The sequence below is a fragment of the Schistocerca gregaria genome, chromosome 1 (assembly GCF_023897955.1).
Source record: "Schistocerca gregaria isolate iqSchGreg1 chromosome 1, iqSchGreg1.2, whole genome shotgun sequence".
Lineage (NCBI taxonomy): Eukaryota > Metazoa > Arthropoda > Insecta > Orthoptera > Acrididae > Schistocerca > Schistocerca gregaria.
Window position 1 is genome coordinate 277,171,344 of NC_064920.1, and position 18,561 is coordinate 277,189,904.

The 18,561-nt window shown below is 40.9% G+C and overlaps 1 protein-coding gene across 1 annotated transcript in view; it reads left to right on the forward strand.

Annotated features, from left to right (window-relative positions):
* Window positions 1-18,561, forward strand: part of LOC126340649 (potassium channel subfamily T member 2) — a 1,715,804-nt gene that overhangs the window by 1,581,474 nt on the left and 115,769 nt on the right. The window contains exon 19 of the mRNA XM_050001706.1: window positions 1,218-1,323. Coding sequence (XP_049857663.1) covers window positions 1,218-1,323 — 106 coding nt within the window. The remainder of the gene's footprint in view (window positions 1-1,217; window positions 1,324-18,561) is intronic.

Here is an 18,561-nt window from a genome sequence, read left to right on the forward strand (position 1 = left end):
GCTATGAGAATTTGTTCATCTTTGCTAATGTTGAACAAAGCTCTAGCACTGCTAGCTCATTGCTATTATGAACAACCTACAGAATGCAGTAAACAGATAAGAACTCTTAGGGAATCTCACATTCTCTGAAAAACTCCATGTTGGTAAACAATACACTTATAGACATTGATGTGTGACACTAATGTTTGTACATCATTAATTGGGCTTGTAAATGCTTTAAAAGAACTTTCCTGCAATGTTAGTATAGCTTGCATATACCAAAGATTTCAAGTAGCTCCACAACTGAAGAACCAGTGGATTAAGACCAGGGGAATTAGCTGGCCAGTGTACTGAACCTCCCCAACTGATACATTGGGCATAAACCTATCATAACACAAACTGGTCCAATTAGAACTAACTTATGCATTGCACTTACACAGAATTCTGAATTCTTTTTACGGCAGTAACACTGATAGATGTTTACTGCAAGCTATATCCATGGATAATAACAAGAGAAAGTGTCTTTGTCTTCATTTGTTTGCTGAATTCTGCAGAAATTTGTAATAGGAAAGAGCTTACAGTAGAAGAGATGTCTCATACAGTACTCAAGATGAAGAAGTGCTCTTACTTCTTAAGATATGCATTTTAGAGCCTATGTTTACTCGACATTTTTATCGTGTTTTGGTCCCCCCCCCCCCCACCCACCTTTAAAAATATGTAACACTTTGTTTTAACATCTTGTATGAGATAAACAGTCAATGAAAATATATACCTACTGGGTTGTGAGAATCAATCAAATCTCCGACTTCTCCACATTGTTACAGTGGAGAACAATTGCAAACATTACAGCCTATGTCTGACAAATGCTTGTGAATGAGTTGCAGTGGGTTGTTTTACACAGGCAAAACAATTCAGTTCTGTCTACAGTATAAGGATTAACTATCCATGTATTCATTGTGGGAAGACCCCATGGTCCCAGTTACACTGTGCTTTCTTATATCAAGTTTAAGAGGTCCATTCAAGTTAGGCATATTCCTTATTTTTATATGTTGGTAAGTATTGTAGAAAAGTTTGATGGGACTGTTGTTTACCCATTTTTTGTTTGCATTGCCACTATTGAGATTGAGTTAGCTCTCATACCTTAAATGTCAAATTCAAATGAACTAGTAACATCTGCTTAAAACCATTCATGTGGTTTTGTACCTCACACTTAAAATATTCATGTCATTTCATTGCAGCATTGTGAAAGGCTTTCCACCTGTGTCTCCTTACATAGGAGTAAGTCCAACACTGTGCTACCTCCTGAAGGAAAAGAAGCCTCTTTGTTGTCTCCAGCTTGCTAAGGTAAAATATTATTACTGTAAATCAATCCAAGAAATATAAATGAAGAAAATATTTTAAATATAATTATTAATTTCATGACACCACTTGATGGAGTGCTATATCATTTCAATTACTGCCCATAGAGAAAGATGGCTGAAAAGAATATACCAAAAGAGAGTTAATTTTGTTTTTCACTGTTATGAATACATTGTGTTAAACAGATGTTTGTGTTGTTAATATGCTGCATATTCATTAATGAACATTATTTTTACTCGGTTCCAAGAAAAGTTATTCCTTTTCAGCTAATAACTTCATATGTGTTCCCAGCCCAGTCAGTGGATATTTTGGTACCAATTTCAGCTAATAACTTCATATGTGTTCCCAGCCCAGTCAGTGGATATTTTGGTACCAATCTCTTTCATTTGTATTATTATGCTTCTTCTGTTGTGAGCTGTTATATACAACTTGTACCAGGCAGCCAAACAGACTCACATAGGGTCACCTGGGCAATAATGCCATTCGATCATTTCATATTGTATACCTTCATTTCATTTCATATACCATGAACCATGGATCTTGCCATCATGGGGGTGGCTTGCATGCCTCAGCAATAATGATAGCCATACTGCAGGTACAACCACAATGGAGGGGTATCTGTTGAGAGGCGAGACAAATGTATGGTTCCTGAAGAGGAGCAGCAGCCTCTTCAGTAGTTGTAGGGGCAACAGTCTGGATGATTGACTGACCTGGCCTTGTAACATCGACCAAAATGGCCAAAGCAAGGTGAAACTACAGCCATAATTGTCCCCGAGAACATGCATCCCTACTGTATGATTAAATGATGATGGCATTCTCTTGGGTAAAATATTCCAGAGGTAAAATAATCTCCCACTTGGGTCTGCAGATGGGAAGTACTCAGGAGGATTTCGTCATCAGGAAAAACAAAATTGGCATTCTGTGGCTCAGAGCCTGGCATATTAGATCACTTAATCTGGTGGGTAGGTTAGAAAATTTAAAAAGGGGTTGGATAGCTTGAAGTTAAATATAGTGAGAATTACTTAAGTTTGGTAGCAGGAGGAACATGATTTCTGGTCAGGTGTGAATACAGGGTTATAACTACAAAGTCAAGTAGCGGTAATGCAGGAATGGCTTTAATAATGAATTAGGAAATTCAGAATTCAGGTAAGCTACTATGAACAGCATAGTGTGAATGCATTGTTGTAGCGAAGATAGACACAAAGCCCATGCCTACCACAAAAGTACAAGTTTACCAGGTATAGAAGTACGGAATCAGAATTTCCCTATAAATGTTGCTAGGGTCCGTGAGGCCACATCTGAAGTGCCATCTGCTTCCTGTCGTGGCTGATGATGAATGTCAACATAGAGTAACCCAAGTTCCATACATTGGTATATCTTTCAAACTCATAAACATTTCGAGTTTTGTGGCTACAGACTACAATTTGCAGATAGCATTGGTTTTCTGTTATCATTTGAAGAAAACTGCTGCAGAATTGCATCAAATGACTGTTGAAGCTTTTGGTGAACATGCTCTTAGGAAAACACAGAGTTTCAAGTGGTTCAAAAAATTCAAAAATGGTGATTTTGACGTGATGAATGACAAGTGTGGGAAACCACCAAAAATAATCGAAGACAACAAATTGCAGGCCTTTTTGGATGAAGATGATATTCAAATTCAACAGGAACTCACAGAACAATTGAATGTGATCCAGAAAGCTTTGGGAAAGGTGCAAAAAGTGGGAATATGGGTTCTGCATGAACAGAATGAAAGACAGCCAGCAAATTGAAAGACCACTTGTGAAATGCTGCTCTCCAGATACAAAAGAAATTCATTTCTACTTCAAATAGTACAGGCAATGAAATGTGGGTATATTTTGAGGATCCCAAGCATTATAACTCATGGGTGAATCGAGGAAAACCATCAACATCCACTGCAAGACCCAATTGCTTTGTAAAGAAGACAATGCTCTGTGTTTGGTTGTTTTTAAGGGTAGAGGCCCTCCACGCCCACACCGGCATGATGGCCAACTCAAAAGGTCTTCTGACATGTCTGCATAAGGGTTAGTTTTCACTAAAGTGAGGTATCGCAGGATGTGAGTATTGCGATGTTTGCATACATCTGGTTAAGTTTAACCATTAATACACGCCCATCTCTCCAGATGGGCAGAGGGAAAAAAGTGCCAAGGCAAGCTCCAAGGGAAAAAAAACCTCTGCAATAGTTAGGTCGGACAGTAAGAGCAGTAGTGGATGTCTTGCTGACTGCGACAGTTCATGCAACGGTAGGTTATGTTCATAGTGGATTCTGCGCAAGAAGATACTGTGTCAGTGCCACGGTCGTTATCATAAAAGAAGTCCGGTGTGGCAACGCAGTGCATTGCCTTGCGCCGTCTGCTGTGCTGTGTTATCAGTGACTTGGCACAGCTTAATCAGGCTGGTGCTGAATGGCAGCAGCTCACTGTTGGTCAGCGTCCGTTGCTACTGTGTGGCGCAGTTCTGCTGTAGCTGCTCCTCGAGCAGCTCTGCTTGCTTGGAATATGGTGCCACAGTATCATCGTAGAGGTGCAGGCCATTATCTTGCACATGCTTAATGTAGACTGCCCCTTTGACTTCTCAATCCCTTGTGGGAGCTGCCCCCATGGTGGTTGGCATCGGTGCTGGTACCGTTGGGACGGTGGTTGTCTTTTTGGCATCCTTCCCCTTCGGCGCTACTGGGGCGGCATGCGGGGCAGGCATCTAAATGCTCTCCTGCAAGTTTGCAGGAGTGCCCACAGGAGTTCGAACCCCTTCTGCTGCTTGGAGGCCTTGGACAAGGACTGCACACAGCTGCCTCAAGGCTCTTCCTTCTCTGCAGCCATGGCGGATGCAAAGGCAGCCTTCTCTGCAGCCATGATGGCTTTGAGGGCTGCTCTGGCTTCCTCCACAGTGGTGCTGATATTGACGCCGCTGCTCTTCTCAGGGGTGTGGGCTGGGTCCCAACTCTCCCCCTCTGAGCAATCGTCACAACTCTTGGTGGGAGGAGCTATGTCTGTGCTGTGCCTCAGCTTAGCCAGGCTGATCTACACGCCTTGTCGTCGCCTATGTCATTGTCTCTTCCGCTACATCACTGTGGCCACAGCTGCCTTGCCGCCTCCGGCGCGACTGTGGCTTGAAAAAGCCAGGCAGCCACGCCAGCTGGTGACACGCAGGCCACCACACCAGTCACAAGTCGGTAGAGCTTCTCTGCCACAGTCGCAGACCTGGTTGTTGTGCTCACTGAAGCGCTTGACGCACCACGCCGCATTGCGGCAGTTCTTTACAACATGGCCCTCGCCGTGGCACTTGAACCATTGGGGCTGGGGGTCCATGGTGGTCGGGAGAGCCTCCATCGTAACCGGAAAGCCCAGCAGCTTCCGCAAGCCGAAGATGTTGCCCTCGCCATCGGCCGTTTGCACAGTCACGGCATAGAGCGGCGGCCTCTTCTTGTTCGTCTGGTTGTGCAACCTTGTGGTTGCATTACCGAACCCGGCTCGCAGCAGCCCTTCCCAGACAGCTGCTTTGTCACAGCACCAAGGCAACCCCCTTAGGAATGCCTTGGTCATCTTCTCCCTTCCATCTGAAGGCGCTTTCTAACACAATGGTAGCATGTCGACTGTGTGGGTGGCCACAGTGATTCTGATAGCCCTTAGTCGGCCAGGTTCGCTGCCAGAACGCAGATCATCGAATCTGTGTTGACAGACTTGTAGACCACCTTGTGCCATCCGCCCACCTTTGCACTTAACGTACGAAGGGGGAACAGGCTGCGACTCATCTTCTCAGGTCTTCCTTGCATGGTCAGCAGACTCAGTGAGTCGCACAACCAAAGGCCCCCTCGTGGCAGCAGGTTTCTTCTGCGCATTCTTCTTTCCCATGCTGTGAGGCGCAGAACATGACAGTTTGTTGGCATTGTGAAAACATCATTTGGCAGTTTGCTTTTCGTGGCACCCACAGCACAGAACTTCTTCTGTAGCTCTCCTCGGCCGAGAAAGTGTAGCGCGCATCGGCAGTGATGCACACACCTCAGTGGCTCAGGCTGAACTCTGTGTTTGGTGGGATCAGAAGGGTGTCATCTATTACGAGCTGCTAAAACTTGGTGAAACTATTCACATTGATTGCTACCGACAGCAAATGATTTATTTAAATTGAGCATTACATGAAAAATGACCAGAATATTGAAAAAGGCAACACAAAGACATGTTACTCCATGCTAATGCCCTGTCATACACAGCAAAATTGGTCAGGGAAATGATCGAGGCATTCAGTTGGGAAATATTAGGGCATGCAGCTTATTCTCCAGACTTGGCACCGCCCAATTGTCATCTGTTTGCATCACTGGGACATGCTCTTGCTAAACAACACTTCAATGTGTATGAAAATGGCTCGCTGGCATGGCATGGCATGGCATTCATAGCCTACTGGAGGGGTGAGATAAATGTATAAATAGCAATGGAGATTTTTTTGAATAAAATAGTGTTCATCGGTTTCAAACAACACACATGTAATTATTGCAACCAAATTCCAGTTTCATACTTCTACACCTGGTACATGCCAAGTAGTTCCATAGATGATGAAGAGATCGAAGAAAGGTATGATGAGCTAAAAGAAACTATTCAGATAGCTGGAGGGGGTTTTATCATGGTGGGGGACTGGGATTCAATAGTCAGAAAAGGAAAAGAAGAAAAAATAGTAGCTGAATTTGGAATGAGGGAAAGAAATGAAAAAGGAAGCTGCCTAGTAGAAATTTTCCACAGAGCATAATTTAATCATCACCAACACTTGTTTTAAGAATCATAAAATAAGGTTCTACATGTGGAAGAGACCTGGAGACACCAGAAGGTTTCAGATTGATTATATAATGATTAGACAGAGATTTAGGAACCAGATTTTAAATTGTAAGTCATTTCCAGAGGCAGGTGTGTACTCTGACCACAATTTAATGCTTATGAACTGTAGACTAAAAATTAAGAAATTAAAAAAGGTAGGAAATTATGGAGATGGGGACCTGGATAAGTTCAAAGAACCAGAGGTTGTTGAGAGCTTCAGAGGGAGCAGTATACAAAGGATAACTAGAACAGGGGAAAGGAATACAGTAGAAGATGAATGCGTAGCTTTAAGAGAGGAAATAGTGAAGGCAGTTAGAGGATTTAGGGAGAAGAAAAGCAGCTATATAAATATCAAGAGCTGAGATGGTAAACCAGTCGTAAGCAAAGAAAGAAAATGTGAACATTATGCTGCAGACCACACATTTCTTCTGAAATACATGAGATCAAACTTTTGGATAGCAATTTGTAACATCCTTTATGTGTGTAGGAGAGCATCTAACTGTGCTTACCTCTGGGTGTTTTAAGAGCCTAAAACAACAAAGCTATCTACAGGCCAGTTCTCATTTAATAAAGATCTGGGTTTACTGGAACAGTTGTATAAAAATCCCTCCATTGTGCTTCTGGATGCCCTCAAAATTAAGACCCCACATTGGTAAATTATAACTTTCCCCTAAGCCAATCAGCTAAAATAGATTGTGCTTCTAGTAACACAGAATAAGTACTCTCACAGATCATTTAAACATGGCTACAAGATGTTATAATGTAATTTAACTAAGCAGTTCCAGCATATTATTTTAAAAATGTGTCTGTGCACTGTGTGTCAGGCTTGGGAAGGTGAGTCATCTTAGTTTATTCCCCGGCTCTTCAAATCACTTTTGCCTGCTATCCTGAGAGTGGTTTGTCATGTGTTTTCTCCACAGTCGTCTAAGCAAATGCTGAGCTGGTTAACACTTTCAGCCTCATTTACATGATACATAAATGCTTACAGCACAGAAAACATATCAACATATTAACACTATTACACAAGACACATTTCAAGACTCATAAGACTACCATTAGAGATAACCTTGGATTGCATCGTCAAGATTATTGTACTTCATTTGCTATAAGATACAGAAAAGTTTGAAATTTATAGATGTATTTTATTCATTTGTACCACTTAAAGGGAACAGATAATACTGAAAGTGATTCAGATGTACCAAACCCTGATGGAAAACAAAGGAGCATTAACTATTACATAAATATATGTATGTATGAATCAGAGTGATATACATGAATGTGAGAAATTGTATGAGTAAGATGTGCTGCTCAAGATAAATTCTGTGCAATAAACAGTATCTGCGTGGATGATTCGTACTGTGAAACCATGTTAAGCAAAGAAATTAACAATGATGACAAATGTTTTTCATGAAAAAATACTTCCCATAAGTGGCAGTTAGTGCATAAAATGTAACTGATCAAGTCACCAATAAAAAATTGTATCATGTGGTTTATGTTCATGTCATCTCAACATTTGGCAGCAGGAAGAGAGAGAGAGAGCTTCAATAAATTAGAAATAATTGTTTAACCAAAAGACTTTTTAATATAATGCATTTTTAGAATGAACTAAAACATATTAAATAATTTCTTGTCGCCCCATACAGATTCCTAATGCCATACTGATAGTCATGAAAATTTGTGGTTGTGAATTTTTTGTATGTATGACAATACCTGTAAAATTTAAAATGAAAAATATGGGATGCATGCAATAGGCAATTGATACATGAATAGTTCAGCTATGTCACTAACAGCTTTATTGCACTACAAATGATATGCACTGTTCTGTGATTTTTCTCAGTGACTGTTACTTTCTACACGCCTAACTATTATCTGTTTCTTGCAACCCATGTTTCCAGTTTCAATTTTACAAGTATAGTCAAAGCTATTAAAAATCCACGGGCACAAATTTTCACGACTACCTGTATGTTATTAGAAATCTAAATGGGGCTAGGAGAGATTATTTAATACTTTTTAGTCCACTTTAAAAACATGTTATATTACAAAGTTGTGTTTAAATAGTTATTTTCAGCATTTTAGTCTTGCATGGTAAAATTGTTCAGTTGATTTCAAACATTTCAGTTAGATTACAACAGAGACATGTGGTAAGTTTCAGGTTTATTTCGGTTCCTCTTCAGCTGAGTCAAGCTTTAAATTGCCTCCTCGTATGTATATTTTGCAAAAAGGCTGCAAATGTGAAAATTATGGACAGTCTAGCTCACACATAAGCTTAGCAGCAATCGTCCCTAAGTGCGAAATATTCGTGGCTAGAAAAGAAAAACAGGTAAACAGCAATGGTATGCCAAGCACATTCCCATCTCACACCATAAAAAAAGCTACTTAATATTGCATTGGCATCCATTTCTGAGTTCAGTTGAAACATCCAAGTCTTAGCTAATAAGGAAATTAGTTAAAATCAGTTGCAAAATTTGTCCCAAATGGACAGACAGACAGACTGAAAAACGAAGTACCCTCCACCACACATCAGATTCTAAAGCCAGTTAATGTTGCAGTATAATCCAGTTCTGAGCTGCATTGGGAATGTCAAGGGTCTAGATCAGGATGTTCCAACCGAGCTCCAGGGAGCTGGAGTGCTCACTGCGGCAGCTCGGAGCCCGCGTGGAGGGGGAAAGCGAACTCACTGCCCCCTGGCCGCATGCAGCTGCAACTGACGCAATAATCCATGTTCAATGACAGCTATAATGAGCTGCGGGAGCCCTGTACCTCTATTGGAGGATACCTTACTATTCACTGAGAGGGATGGTCGTCTGGAGTGCCTTCCATGTCACCAAGTATTTAATTCTGCGAAGAGGTACAATATACAACGATATTATACACATCTTCATGCAGCACGCTACTATCAGGTAGAAGGCGTTGCCCACAGGGAACTGCAGTGCCTTCCATGTCACAAAGTATTTAATTCTACGAAGAGGTACAATATACAATGATATTATACACGTCTTCACGCAGCACGCTACTATCAGGTAGAAGGCGTTGCCCACAGGGAACTGGTAGCCAGGCTTAAGAACGACATATGAGGAGACGTAAGTTAGAAACGGTTTCGTAATTTGGAGGGTATCAAAACATGCAACATAGTTCGTGTTCTGTAATGCGTTTATAAATTTCAGGTGAATGAGAGCGGAGTAAACACTACTGAAGCTGCAATTCGAGCAAGCTACAGGGTCGCTCACATCATTGCAACGAGTGGTGGGACCACTTGTAAAATCGTGCGTGGTAGCAGTTGAAGAATGTTTGTTTACAAGGTAGGTGCAGGCAATTGAAGAGGTTTGCTTGTCGAAGCAAACAATGTCTCGTCGAATCCTGGACATGGGAGCAGATTTAGGACACAGCTCAGGAAAAAGGCAGAGAGCTTGACGAAAGCACCAACATATCGGACTGTGCTCAGCTTGCAGTCTTTGTGCACGGTGTCGACATGGAGCTGCAAATAATTGAAGAACTCTTGGATGTGGTACCACTCGATTACATTGCAACAGGACGTGACATTTTTGAAGCTGTTTGTGAATCAGTGGACAAAATGAATTTGCCGTGGGATAAGTTCCATTCTGTGGCGACAGACGGTGCATCACAAATGATCGGGCGTCACCAGGGTTTTGCTTCTCGTTTGAAAAATAAACTCAGGGACGAATTCGGGAAAGACATTTTGACTCTTCATTGCTCTATTGACCAAGAGGCACTGTGTGCTGAAACAGTAGAGCCAGGGGGCGTAATGAAAGATGTCATGAAGTGTGTGAATTTTGAGCGGTGTCACGATAGAAATCATCGCCAATTCAAAGGATTCCTGAAAGATATGGGAGCAGAGTATGGGGATATAACTTACCACAGTACAGTTCATTGTCTGAGTTGGGGAAAAGTTCTTTATGTTTTCTTTGCCTTTCATGAGGAAATATCCCTTTTTCTCAAAATGAAAGGGGAAGAAATGCGTTGTCTGAGAGATATAAAATGGATATCAGACCTGGCGTTCCTAACTGACATAACTATGCATCTGAATAATTTAAATCTGTCATTGCGGGGCAAAGGGCAGCTAATCGTTGACATGCACAACCAGATCAAAGCGTTCATAGAAAAGTTACGTTTATTTGTGCGACAGATGAGTAATGGACATTTAACGTTCTTCAATCGTCTTGCTTCTTTAAAACTACCTGAAGGTACTACTTTCAGCGATTACCAAGCTACGTATTGTTGTGAGCAGCTTTCAGCAATGGAAGAGTAAAAAGTAAGGAACGATCGTTTCTTCAGGATGCAACAATGAAGGCCATCCTCCGCATTAACGCTGCAAACACTTTGACGCCTGATATTTCCGATCTTGTAATGAAAAGAAAATGTCAAGCTACAGAGGCCCAATAAATTTAGTATGCAATTTCTTGTAAAACAGTTGTTTCTTATTTATTTCCTGAACATCGTATTTCCTGGTGTAGCATGTCACCACGTCTTAGCAGCTAAGAAAGTGAGGTTGTCGATCTTGTAAGGCACATCAAACCGCTTGCCTTATCGCGTGCCTCAGCCAGTCGTGCCACGTGCCGGCCCACTTGAATGGTCACAGCGAGCGACTCGGCTCACTGGAGCAGGGAGCGCTCCGCGGCTCACAACGGAGCCGACGAGCTGGAACAGCCTGGTCTAGATTATTGGGAAGTTAATTTAAAATCAGTTGTAAAATTTCTACCGAGCAAACAGGCAAGAAACAGCCTTACAGAAACGTGTTAAAAACTGATTGTTCATTTATATATACATAAATCTAGAGTGCAGCACCAGGTATTTAACTTTAAAACCAAATAAAAATTGATATTTTATGCCACAAATAAGAAAATTGCTATTTAAGTAAATAAATACTTTACTTTTAGAAATATATGTTTTACTGACATCTCCTTGAAATGAGATACTCATACTTTGTCTGTAAAGAAGTTGTCAGTCCTAGTCACAGTTCATGCATAGCTGAAAAGGCTGAAAAAGTAAGTAAACAAAACAACTAAAACCCAGAGACTGAGTCAAAATACCCATATAAAGGCCAAAACCAACATACTCATCTCAGTCAGTTGTCTTGCATTGAAAAGAATGGCTCAAAATAGGAGTCTCACACTGACTGAAACCACTCAAACACAGTGAATGAGTGAAAACATTCATAGAGTTGACATGGCTGTAGAGACTAGTTTCCTTTGATTGTTTCATCCGACTGAAAAATGGATGGAATGAAAAAACAGTCAACTGACCAATCAGTAGTTAAAAGCAGTCAGTTTTTCCATCACTAAGCACGTAGCCTACTCCTTGTGAATAGCACCTAGGTGGCTGCCAAGCTTAGTGTCCCCATCCGATAGATAGATTGTCATCAACAGTGTCACATGCCCTACTTCATGAGAGACTGCGTAGAGGTATTTAAACCAGAACAATGGAGCAAAGTCTGGTGATCAGAAACTTTACGCCACCATCTCTCCTCCTCTTGCTGGCCAAATACTGGCAGTGAAACTTTTTTCCACCACCAGGATTTTAACATCTGGAGAGAACCCGGAGGGAGGGGGGGTGGAATATTTCAGATCCCAGTGGTTGAACTGTGCTACAAGTACTTACAATTAAACTCCTGAATTTCATCAGTTTCACAGCAAGTCAAAACTTATCAAAAAATTGAATTTTGTATCTGGGTACAAGGTAATCGAGCTAGTTTCGTACATGCTGTGACCATAAATTATACATCCTAAATGTGCTTTTGAGTGATCTTTCCTTTGTACTCACCCAGAAAAAAGCAAATATTTATGAACATGGCTAATTTAAAAAAAAAAAAAAAAAAAAACACAGCAGCTAAGGTTAAACCGTAAGTATAAATGTTGACATCTGCTTAATGACAAAGTTTGTCGCCATTCCTGTTTCTGTGTAAAGCTTCTCTTATGAGCCACACTTTAGATGCTCACCACCATCAAAGTGTTATTTTAGGCCCAATGAGAGAAACAAAGATTGGAAAAAAATGAGTTTACTTCTCCAAATGGTGTTACAAGCGTATTATAAGTTGGCTCATTGATTTTCTGTACACTGTGTAGAATGTAAATTTGAAAGAAATCTCAGGCGCAACAGTTTTTCTTCATGCTGTCACTGCTGCCAATGTTTAAGATACACAGTGTGTGGTGCAACTTGAATATGTAAGTAGTCTATGTAGTTGTTGCAACTGTATGATGTCAGATGTGAACATGAAAGTATTTAAAATGCACTATCACTAAACCCTTGTTCTGTTTCCATGTGACATCTCTGCCATAGCACATTATCTGCACAAAAAGTAAATTTTCAGCACTTTACAAAATGCTTTCATCAATACCTACACTCCAGTCATTGAAGGGACACTCCTTATCTTCACACATCTAGCAGGCAAGCTCATTTTACATGAGTTAGTGTGGTGTGGTGGCTGTGCTGGCTGTTGGTGACTTAACAAAACACCAGCCAATAAGAACTCACTAGCCACAAATGGCCGACATTTCCTTTATCATGACTGGACTTATTCTTCGAGATTCAGTGTTTCAATTGAAAAGGCTGACAATCGATGTTGTTGCTGAATACCATACATCAGAAATACTTGCAAAAAGGTGAGATTCCATTGCAAGTGTCACAAGAAAATGTGTTGGCTGGCCTCCTGTGTGTCACATGTGACTGGGTCCAATACATTTTGCATCAACTGTATTGTTTTTCGATTGCTGGTGCAATCTAGCTGTAGTAGTATCATAATTTCATGGTGAAGCTAAAAGTTGCAAGTTGTGTTGGCAAGGCCGATTGTGGATTACGTCAGCATTTGGTGTCTCATGTCTCCCCTCTCGGCAACAGCCTAAAATATACTGTGAATTTCACCACCGCCTGTAGAGTGAACCATCTGTCTTTTTCTTGCACTTATAACTCATTCAATCACATCAAATGTCAATAGGAAGCAAGCGAGACAAAGCCAATTGTGACATTGAGTGAAAACTTAGAATCGAGGTAAAACTTACAAGGAAGGAATGTAAAATTGGGGAATTTTTAGCATTTAGCATTGATCTTGTGTGTTTTTCACAAGGGCTGTGAACTTACAGTGTAGAATCACAAAAAATGTAATATCGGAGGATGGAAAATCAAAGTCCCACTGCAGTTTCTTCCTTTGAAAAATATCACATACACCACTGTAACGATTATTGAGAAAAAATATTTTTGTTAAGGCAGAGGCAGATTTTCATTATTTATCCATGTAACAAGCACCACGGTGCATGTTCAGCAGACACCAGGCGACAGCAACAGATTTCAGGAATGTGACTGTGTATCACCACAAATATGATGTTGAGTGCAGTGTTTTAAAGGCATTTTATTTATTGTAGTACATTTTCCCATGAATCATGGATCTTTCCATTGATGGGGCAGCTTGTGTGCCTCATCAATACAGATAGCTGTACCATACATGCAACCACAATGAAGGGGTATCTGTTGAGAAGCCAGACAAATGTATGCTTCCTGAAGAGGTGCAGCAGCTGTTTCAGTATCTGCAGGGGCAACAGTGTGGATGATTTACTAATCTGGCCTTGAAACATCAACCAAAATGGCCTTGCCTGTGCTGGTACTGCGAATGGCTGAAAGCTAGGGGAAACTACAGGCATAATTTTTCCCAAGGACACACTGCTCTACTGTATGGTTAAATGATGGTGACATCCTCTTGGGTAAAATATTACAGAGGTAAAATAGCCCACATTTGGATCACGGGTGGGGACTACTCAGGAGGACAACGTTATCAGGAGAAACAAAACTGGCATTCTATGGATTGGAGCATGCAGTGTCAGATCACTTAATCAGGCAGGCAGATTTGAAAATTTAAAAAGGTAAATGTGTAGGTTGAAGGTACATATAGTGGGAATTAGTGAAGTTCGGTGTCAGGAGGAACAGGACTTCTGGTCAGGTGAATACAAGGTTATAAATACAAATACAAATAGGGGTAATGCCGCGGTAGGTTTAATAATAAATAAAAAATAGGCATGCAGGTAAGTTACTCTGACCAGAATAGTGAAAACATTGTTGTAGCCAAGGCAGACACGAAGCATACACCCATCACAGTAGTACAAGTCTATGTCCCAACTAGCTCCACAAATGAGGAGGAGCTAGGGGAAGTGTATGATGAGATAAAAGAAATTATTCGGATAGTTAAGGGAGATAAAAATTTAATTATCATGGGAGACTGGAATTCAATAGTAGGAAAAAGAAGAGAAGGAAAAGTAGTAGGTGAATATGGACTGGGAGATAGGAATGAAAGAGTAAGCCACCTGGTAGAATTATGCACAGAAAATAATTTAATCATCACTGTTGCTTGGTTTGAAAAGCCTGAAAGAAAGTTGTCTATGTGGAAGAGACCTGGAGGCTCCATAATGTTTCATATTGATTGTATTATGGTAAGACAGCGACTATGGAACCAAGTTTTTAATTGTAAGACATTTCCTGAGGCAGATATGGACTCTTTCCACAATTTATAGATAACGAACTACAAATTAAAACTGAAGAAATTGCAAAAAAGCAGGAATTTAAGGAGATGTAACTTGGATAAACTGAAATAATCAGAGGTTCTATGGAGTTTCAGAGGGAGCATTAGGGAACAACTGACAAGAGTAGGAGAAAGGAATACATTAGCAGAAGAAAGGTTAGCTTTGAGAGATGAATAGTGAAGGCAGCAGAGGATCAAGTAGGTAAAGAGATGAGGACTAATAGAAATTCTTGGGTAACACAAAAGGTATTGAATTTAATTGATGAAAAGAATAAATATAAAAATGCAATAAATTAAGTAGGTGAAAGGGAATACAAATGTCTAAAGAATGAAATCAAGAGGCAGTGCAAAAATGACTAAGCACGAATGGCTAGAGGACAAATGCAAGGCTGTAGAAGCATATATCACTAGGGGTAAAATAGATGCTGCCTACAGGAAAATTAGGCTACCTCTGGAGAAAAGAGAACCACCTGTATGTATATCAAGAGCTCAGATGGAAAACCAGTCCTAAGCAATGAAGGGAAAGCAGAAATGTGCAACGAGTATATACAGTGTCTATACAAGACAGATGTACTTGAGGGCAATATTGTGGAAATGGAAGAAGACATAGATGAAGATGAGAAGGAAGATATAATTCTGCATGAAGAATTTGACAAAGCACTGAAAGACATAAGTTAAAACAAGGCCCCAGGAGTATACAACATTCCATTAGCGCTATTGATAGCCTTCTGGGAGCCAGCCATGACAGAACTTCTCCGTCTGGTCAGCCTGACCTATGAAACAGGCAAAATACCTTCAGACTTCAAGAAGAGTATAATAATCCCAATTTCAAAAAAAGCAGATGCTGACTGGTGTGAAAATTACTGAAATATCAGTCTAATAATTCATGGCTGCAAAATACTAACACTAATCCTTTACAGAAGAATGGAAAAACTGGTAGAAGCTGACCTCCGGGGAGATCTGTTTTGGAGTTCAGAGAATTTAGGAACATGGAAGGCAATACTGACCCTGCGACTTCTCATAGAAGATAGGTTAAGGAATGGCAAGCCTATGTTTATAGCATTTGTAGAGTTAGAGGAAGCTTTTGGCAATGTTGACTGGAATACTCACTTTCAAATTCTAAAGGTGGCAGGGGTACAATACAAGGAGTGAAAGGCTGTTTACGTTTTGTACAGAAACCAGATGCCAGTTATAAGAGTTGAGGAGCACAAAAGAGAAGCATTGCTTGAGGACAGGGTTGCAGTCTGTCCCCAATGTTATTCAATCTGTATATTGTGCAAGCAGTATAGGAAACAAAATTTGTTGACATCGAGTATAGATTTAAGATTTAGGAAGTCTTCTCTGAAAGTATTTGTATGAAGCGTAGCCATGTATGGAAGTAAAACATTGACGATAAATAGTTTATACAAGAAGAGAAAAGAAGCATTTGAAATGTGGTGCTACGAAGAATGCTGAAGATTGTATTGATAGATCACATAACTAGTGAGGAGGTACAGAATAGAATTGGGGAAAAGAGAAATTTGTGGTACAACCTTACCAGAAGAAGGGATCAGTTGGTAGGACACATTCTGAGGCACCAAGGCGTCGCCAAATTAGTAAAGGATGAGGTGGGATTGTGGGATTGGGGGGGGGGGGGGGGGGGGGTAAAATTGTAGAGGGAGACCATGAGGCGAATACAGTAAGCACATTCAGTAGGATATAGGCAGCACTAGTTACTTGGAAATGAAGAGACTTGCACAGGATAGAGTAGCATGGAAAGTTGTATCAAACTAGTCTTTGGACTGAATCCCACAATACCAACACAGTACATTTTTGCATTTCGAAAGTACACACATCAAAAAAAGTTTCGCATCACCTCACTTCTGAGAGTTCCAGAACCTGTTCAGAAAATTGGAATAGGGATCAACATAAACATCATTTCCGGCATTTTATTGCTCATAAAAACCACACATTGCATGTTGTACCACCATACAGTGGGACCTTCAGAGGTGGTGGTCCAGATTGTTGTACACGGGTCACATTGTCCATTAACACCCCTTTCCAATCTATCCCAGGTATGTTCGATAGAGTTCATGTCCGGAGAACGTGCAGGCCACTCTAGCTGAGCGATGTCGTTATCCTGAAGGAAGTCATTCACAAGATGTGCACGATGGGGACGCGAATTGTCATCCATCAAATTCCTCACCAATATGCTGCTGATATGGTTGCACTATTGGTCAGTGAATGTCTTTCACGTATCGTACAGCCTTTACGGCACCTTCCATGACCACCAGCATCATATGTCAGCCCCACATAATGCTACCCCAAAACAGCAGAGAACCTCCACCTTGCTGCACTTGCTGGACAGTGTGTCTGAGGTGCTCAGCCTGACCAGGTTGTCTCCAAACATGTCTCCAACGATTGTCTGGTTGAAGGCATATGTGGCACTCATCTGTGAAATGAACGTGATGCCAATCCTGAGTGATCCATATGGCATGTTGTTGGGCCCGTTTGTACCGCGCTGCATGGTGTCGTGGTTGCAAAGATGGACCTCACCATGGATGTTGGGAGTGAAGTTGTGCATCATTCAGTCTGTTGCACACAGTAGAGTCGTTACATGACGTCCTGTGGCTTCACGAAAAGCATTATTCAACATGGTGGCATTGCTGTCAGTGTTCCTCTGAACCATAATCCATAGGTAGTGGTCATCATTGGGCAGCCTGAGAGAGGCGTGTCATTGACAGTTCCTGTCTCTCTGTATCTCCTCCATGTTTGAACAACTTCGCTTTGATTCACTCCAAGATGGCTGGACACTTCCCTTGGTAAGAAGGATGGAGGAGGGGGCGGCACATGACACACAGCAGCTACTCAGCTGCACCCAGCCAGTGATGAAGCATTGCATCTCAGTAAACAAACCATTTCATCCATTGAGCCAGAAATGGGATTTTCCAGTTCCCCCCACCCCCTTCCCCGTACGCCCCCCTCTCCTCAACATTTCTTTCAAGAGTTCTACATCATTATGAGCTAATTTCTGAAGTTTTTGAAATTATTTTAAATCAGTATTTGCTACTACAAGAAAATGTATTTTCATCACCAAATGTGCTTCGTCTCATTGAAATACAGTATCATCAGTGGTCTGCAATGGAACATCTTTACATTCTGCCTTGCTTTCTATGCCTAAAAATTGTTCGTCGCAGGAGATATTTATGTATGTTACATGTAACTTCTGATTTTCGCTCACATCACGAAATGCCATGTTTTCTGCATGTTTTTTAGGTGTTCCTTAATTTGGCATGTTGTTTCTTGCTTCATAGTTGTAAAGACAGATTTAAAATACCTTTAGTTATTATAAAGCAGCTGGGATCAATATGATTACCCAAACAGGAATTTTTTTCTGAAAATTCATTCCAATTTTGCAGCTTAGCTTTTGTAGCACTGTGGTCCACACCTGGAATACCATCTACAAATGTTTCAACCATCACTTTCAATGCTATATTTTTTACATTGTTGTTTATGTAGTGTTCATGTGTCATTATTCACAAATAAGGTATTTCACTGAATAGTTGTATAGGTTTTTGGTATGGTCTTTGATCTAGGCCCTTCATTATACTTGTAGGAGCTAAAACTTGTTGTCACCTGAAAACCACTCATTCATCCATGGTGAAATTCAAGTAACACCTACATTTCTATTGTTGCTCCATTAAAATTTGCTTCTTTCTGTGGAGTTTGTACAATGTCTGCTCATTAACATCCTGATGCAGTTGCAACTGCGACAGAATCATGTAACAGTGGCTTATTAAATGAGGAACTGGGAACAAAATGGTTCAAATGGCTCTGAGCATTATGGCACTTAACTACTGAGCTCATCAGTCCCCTAGAACTTAGAACTATTTAACCCTAACT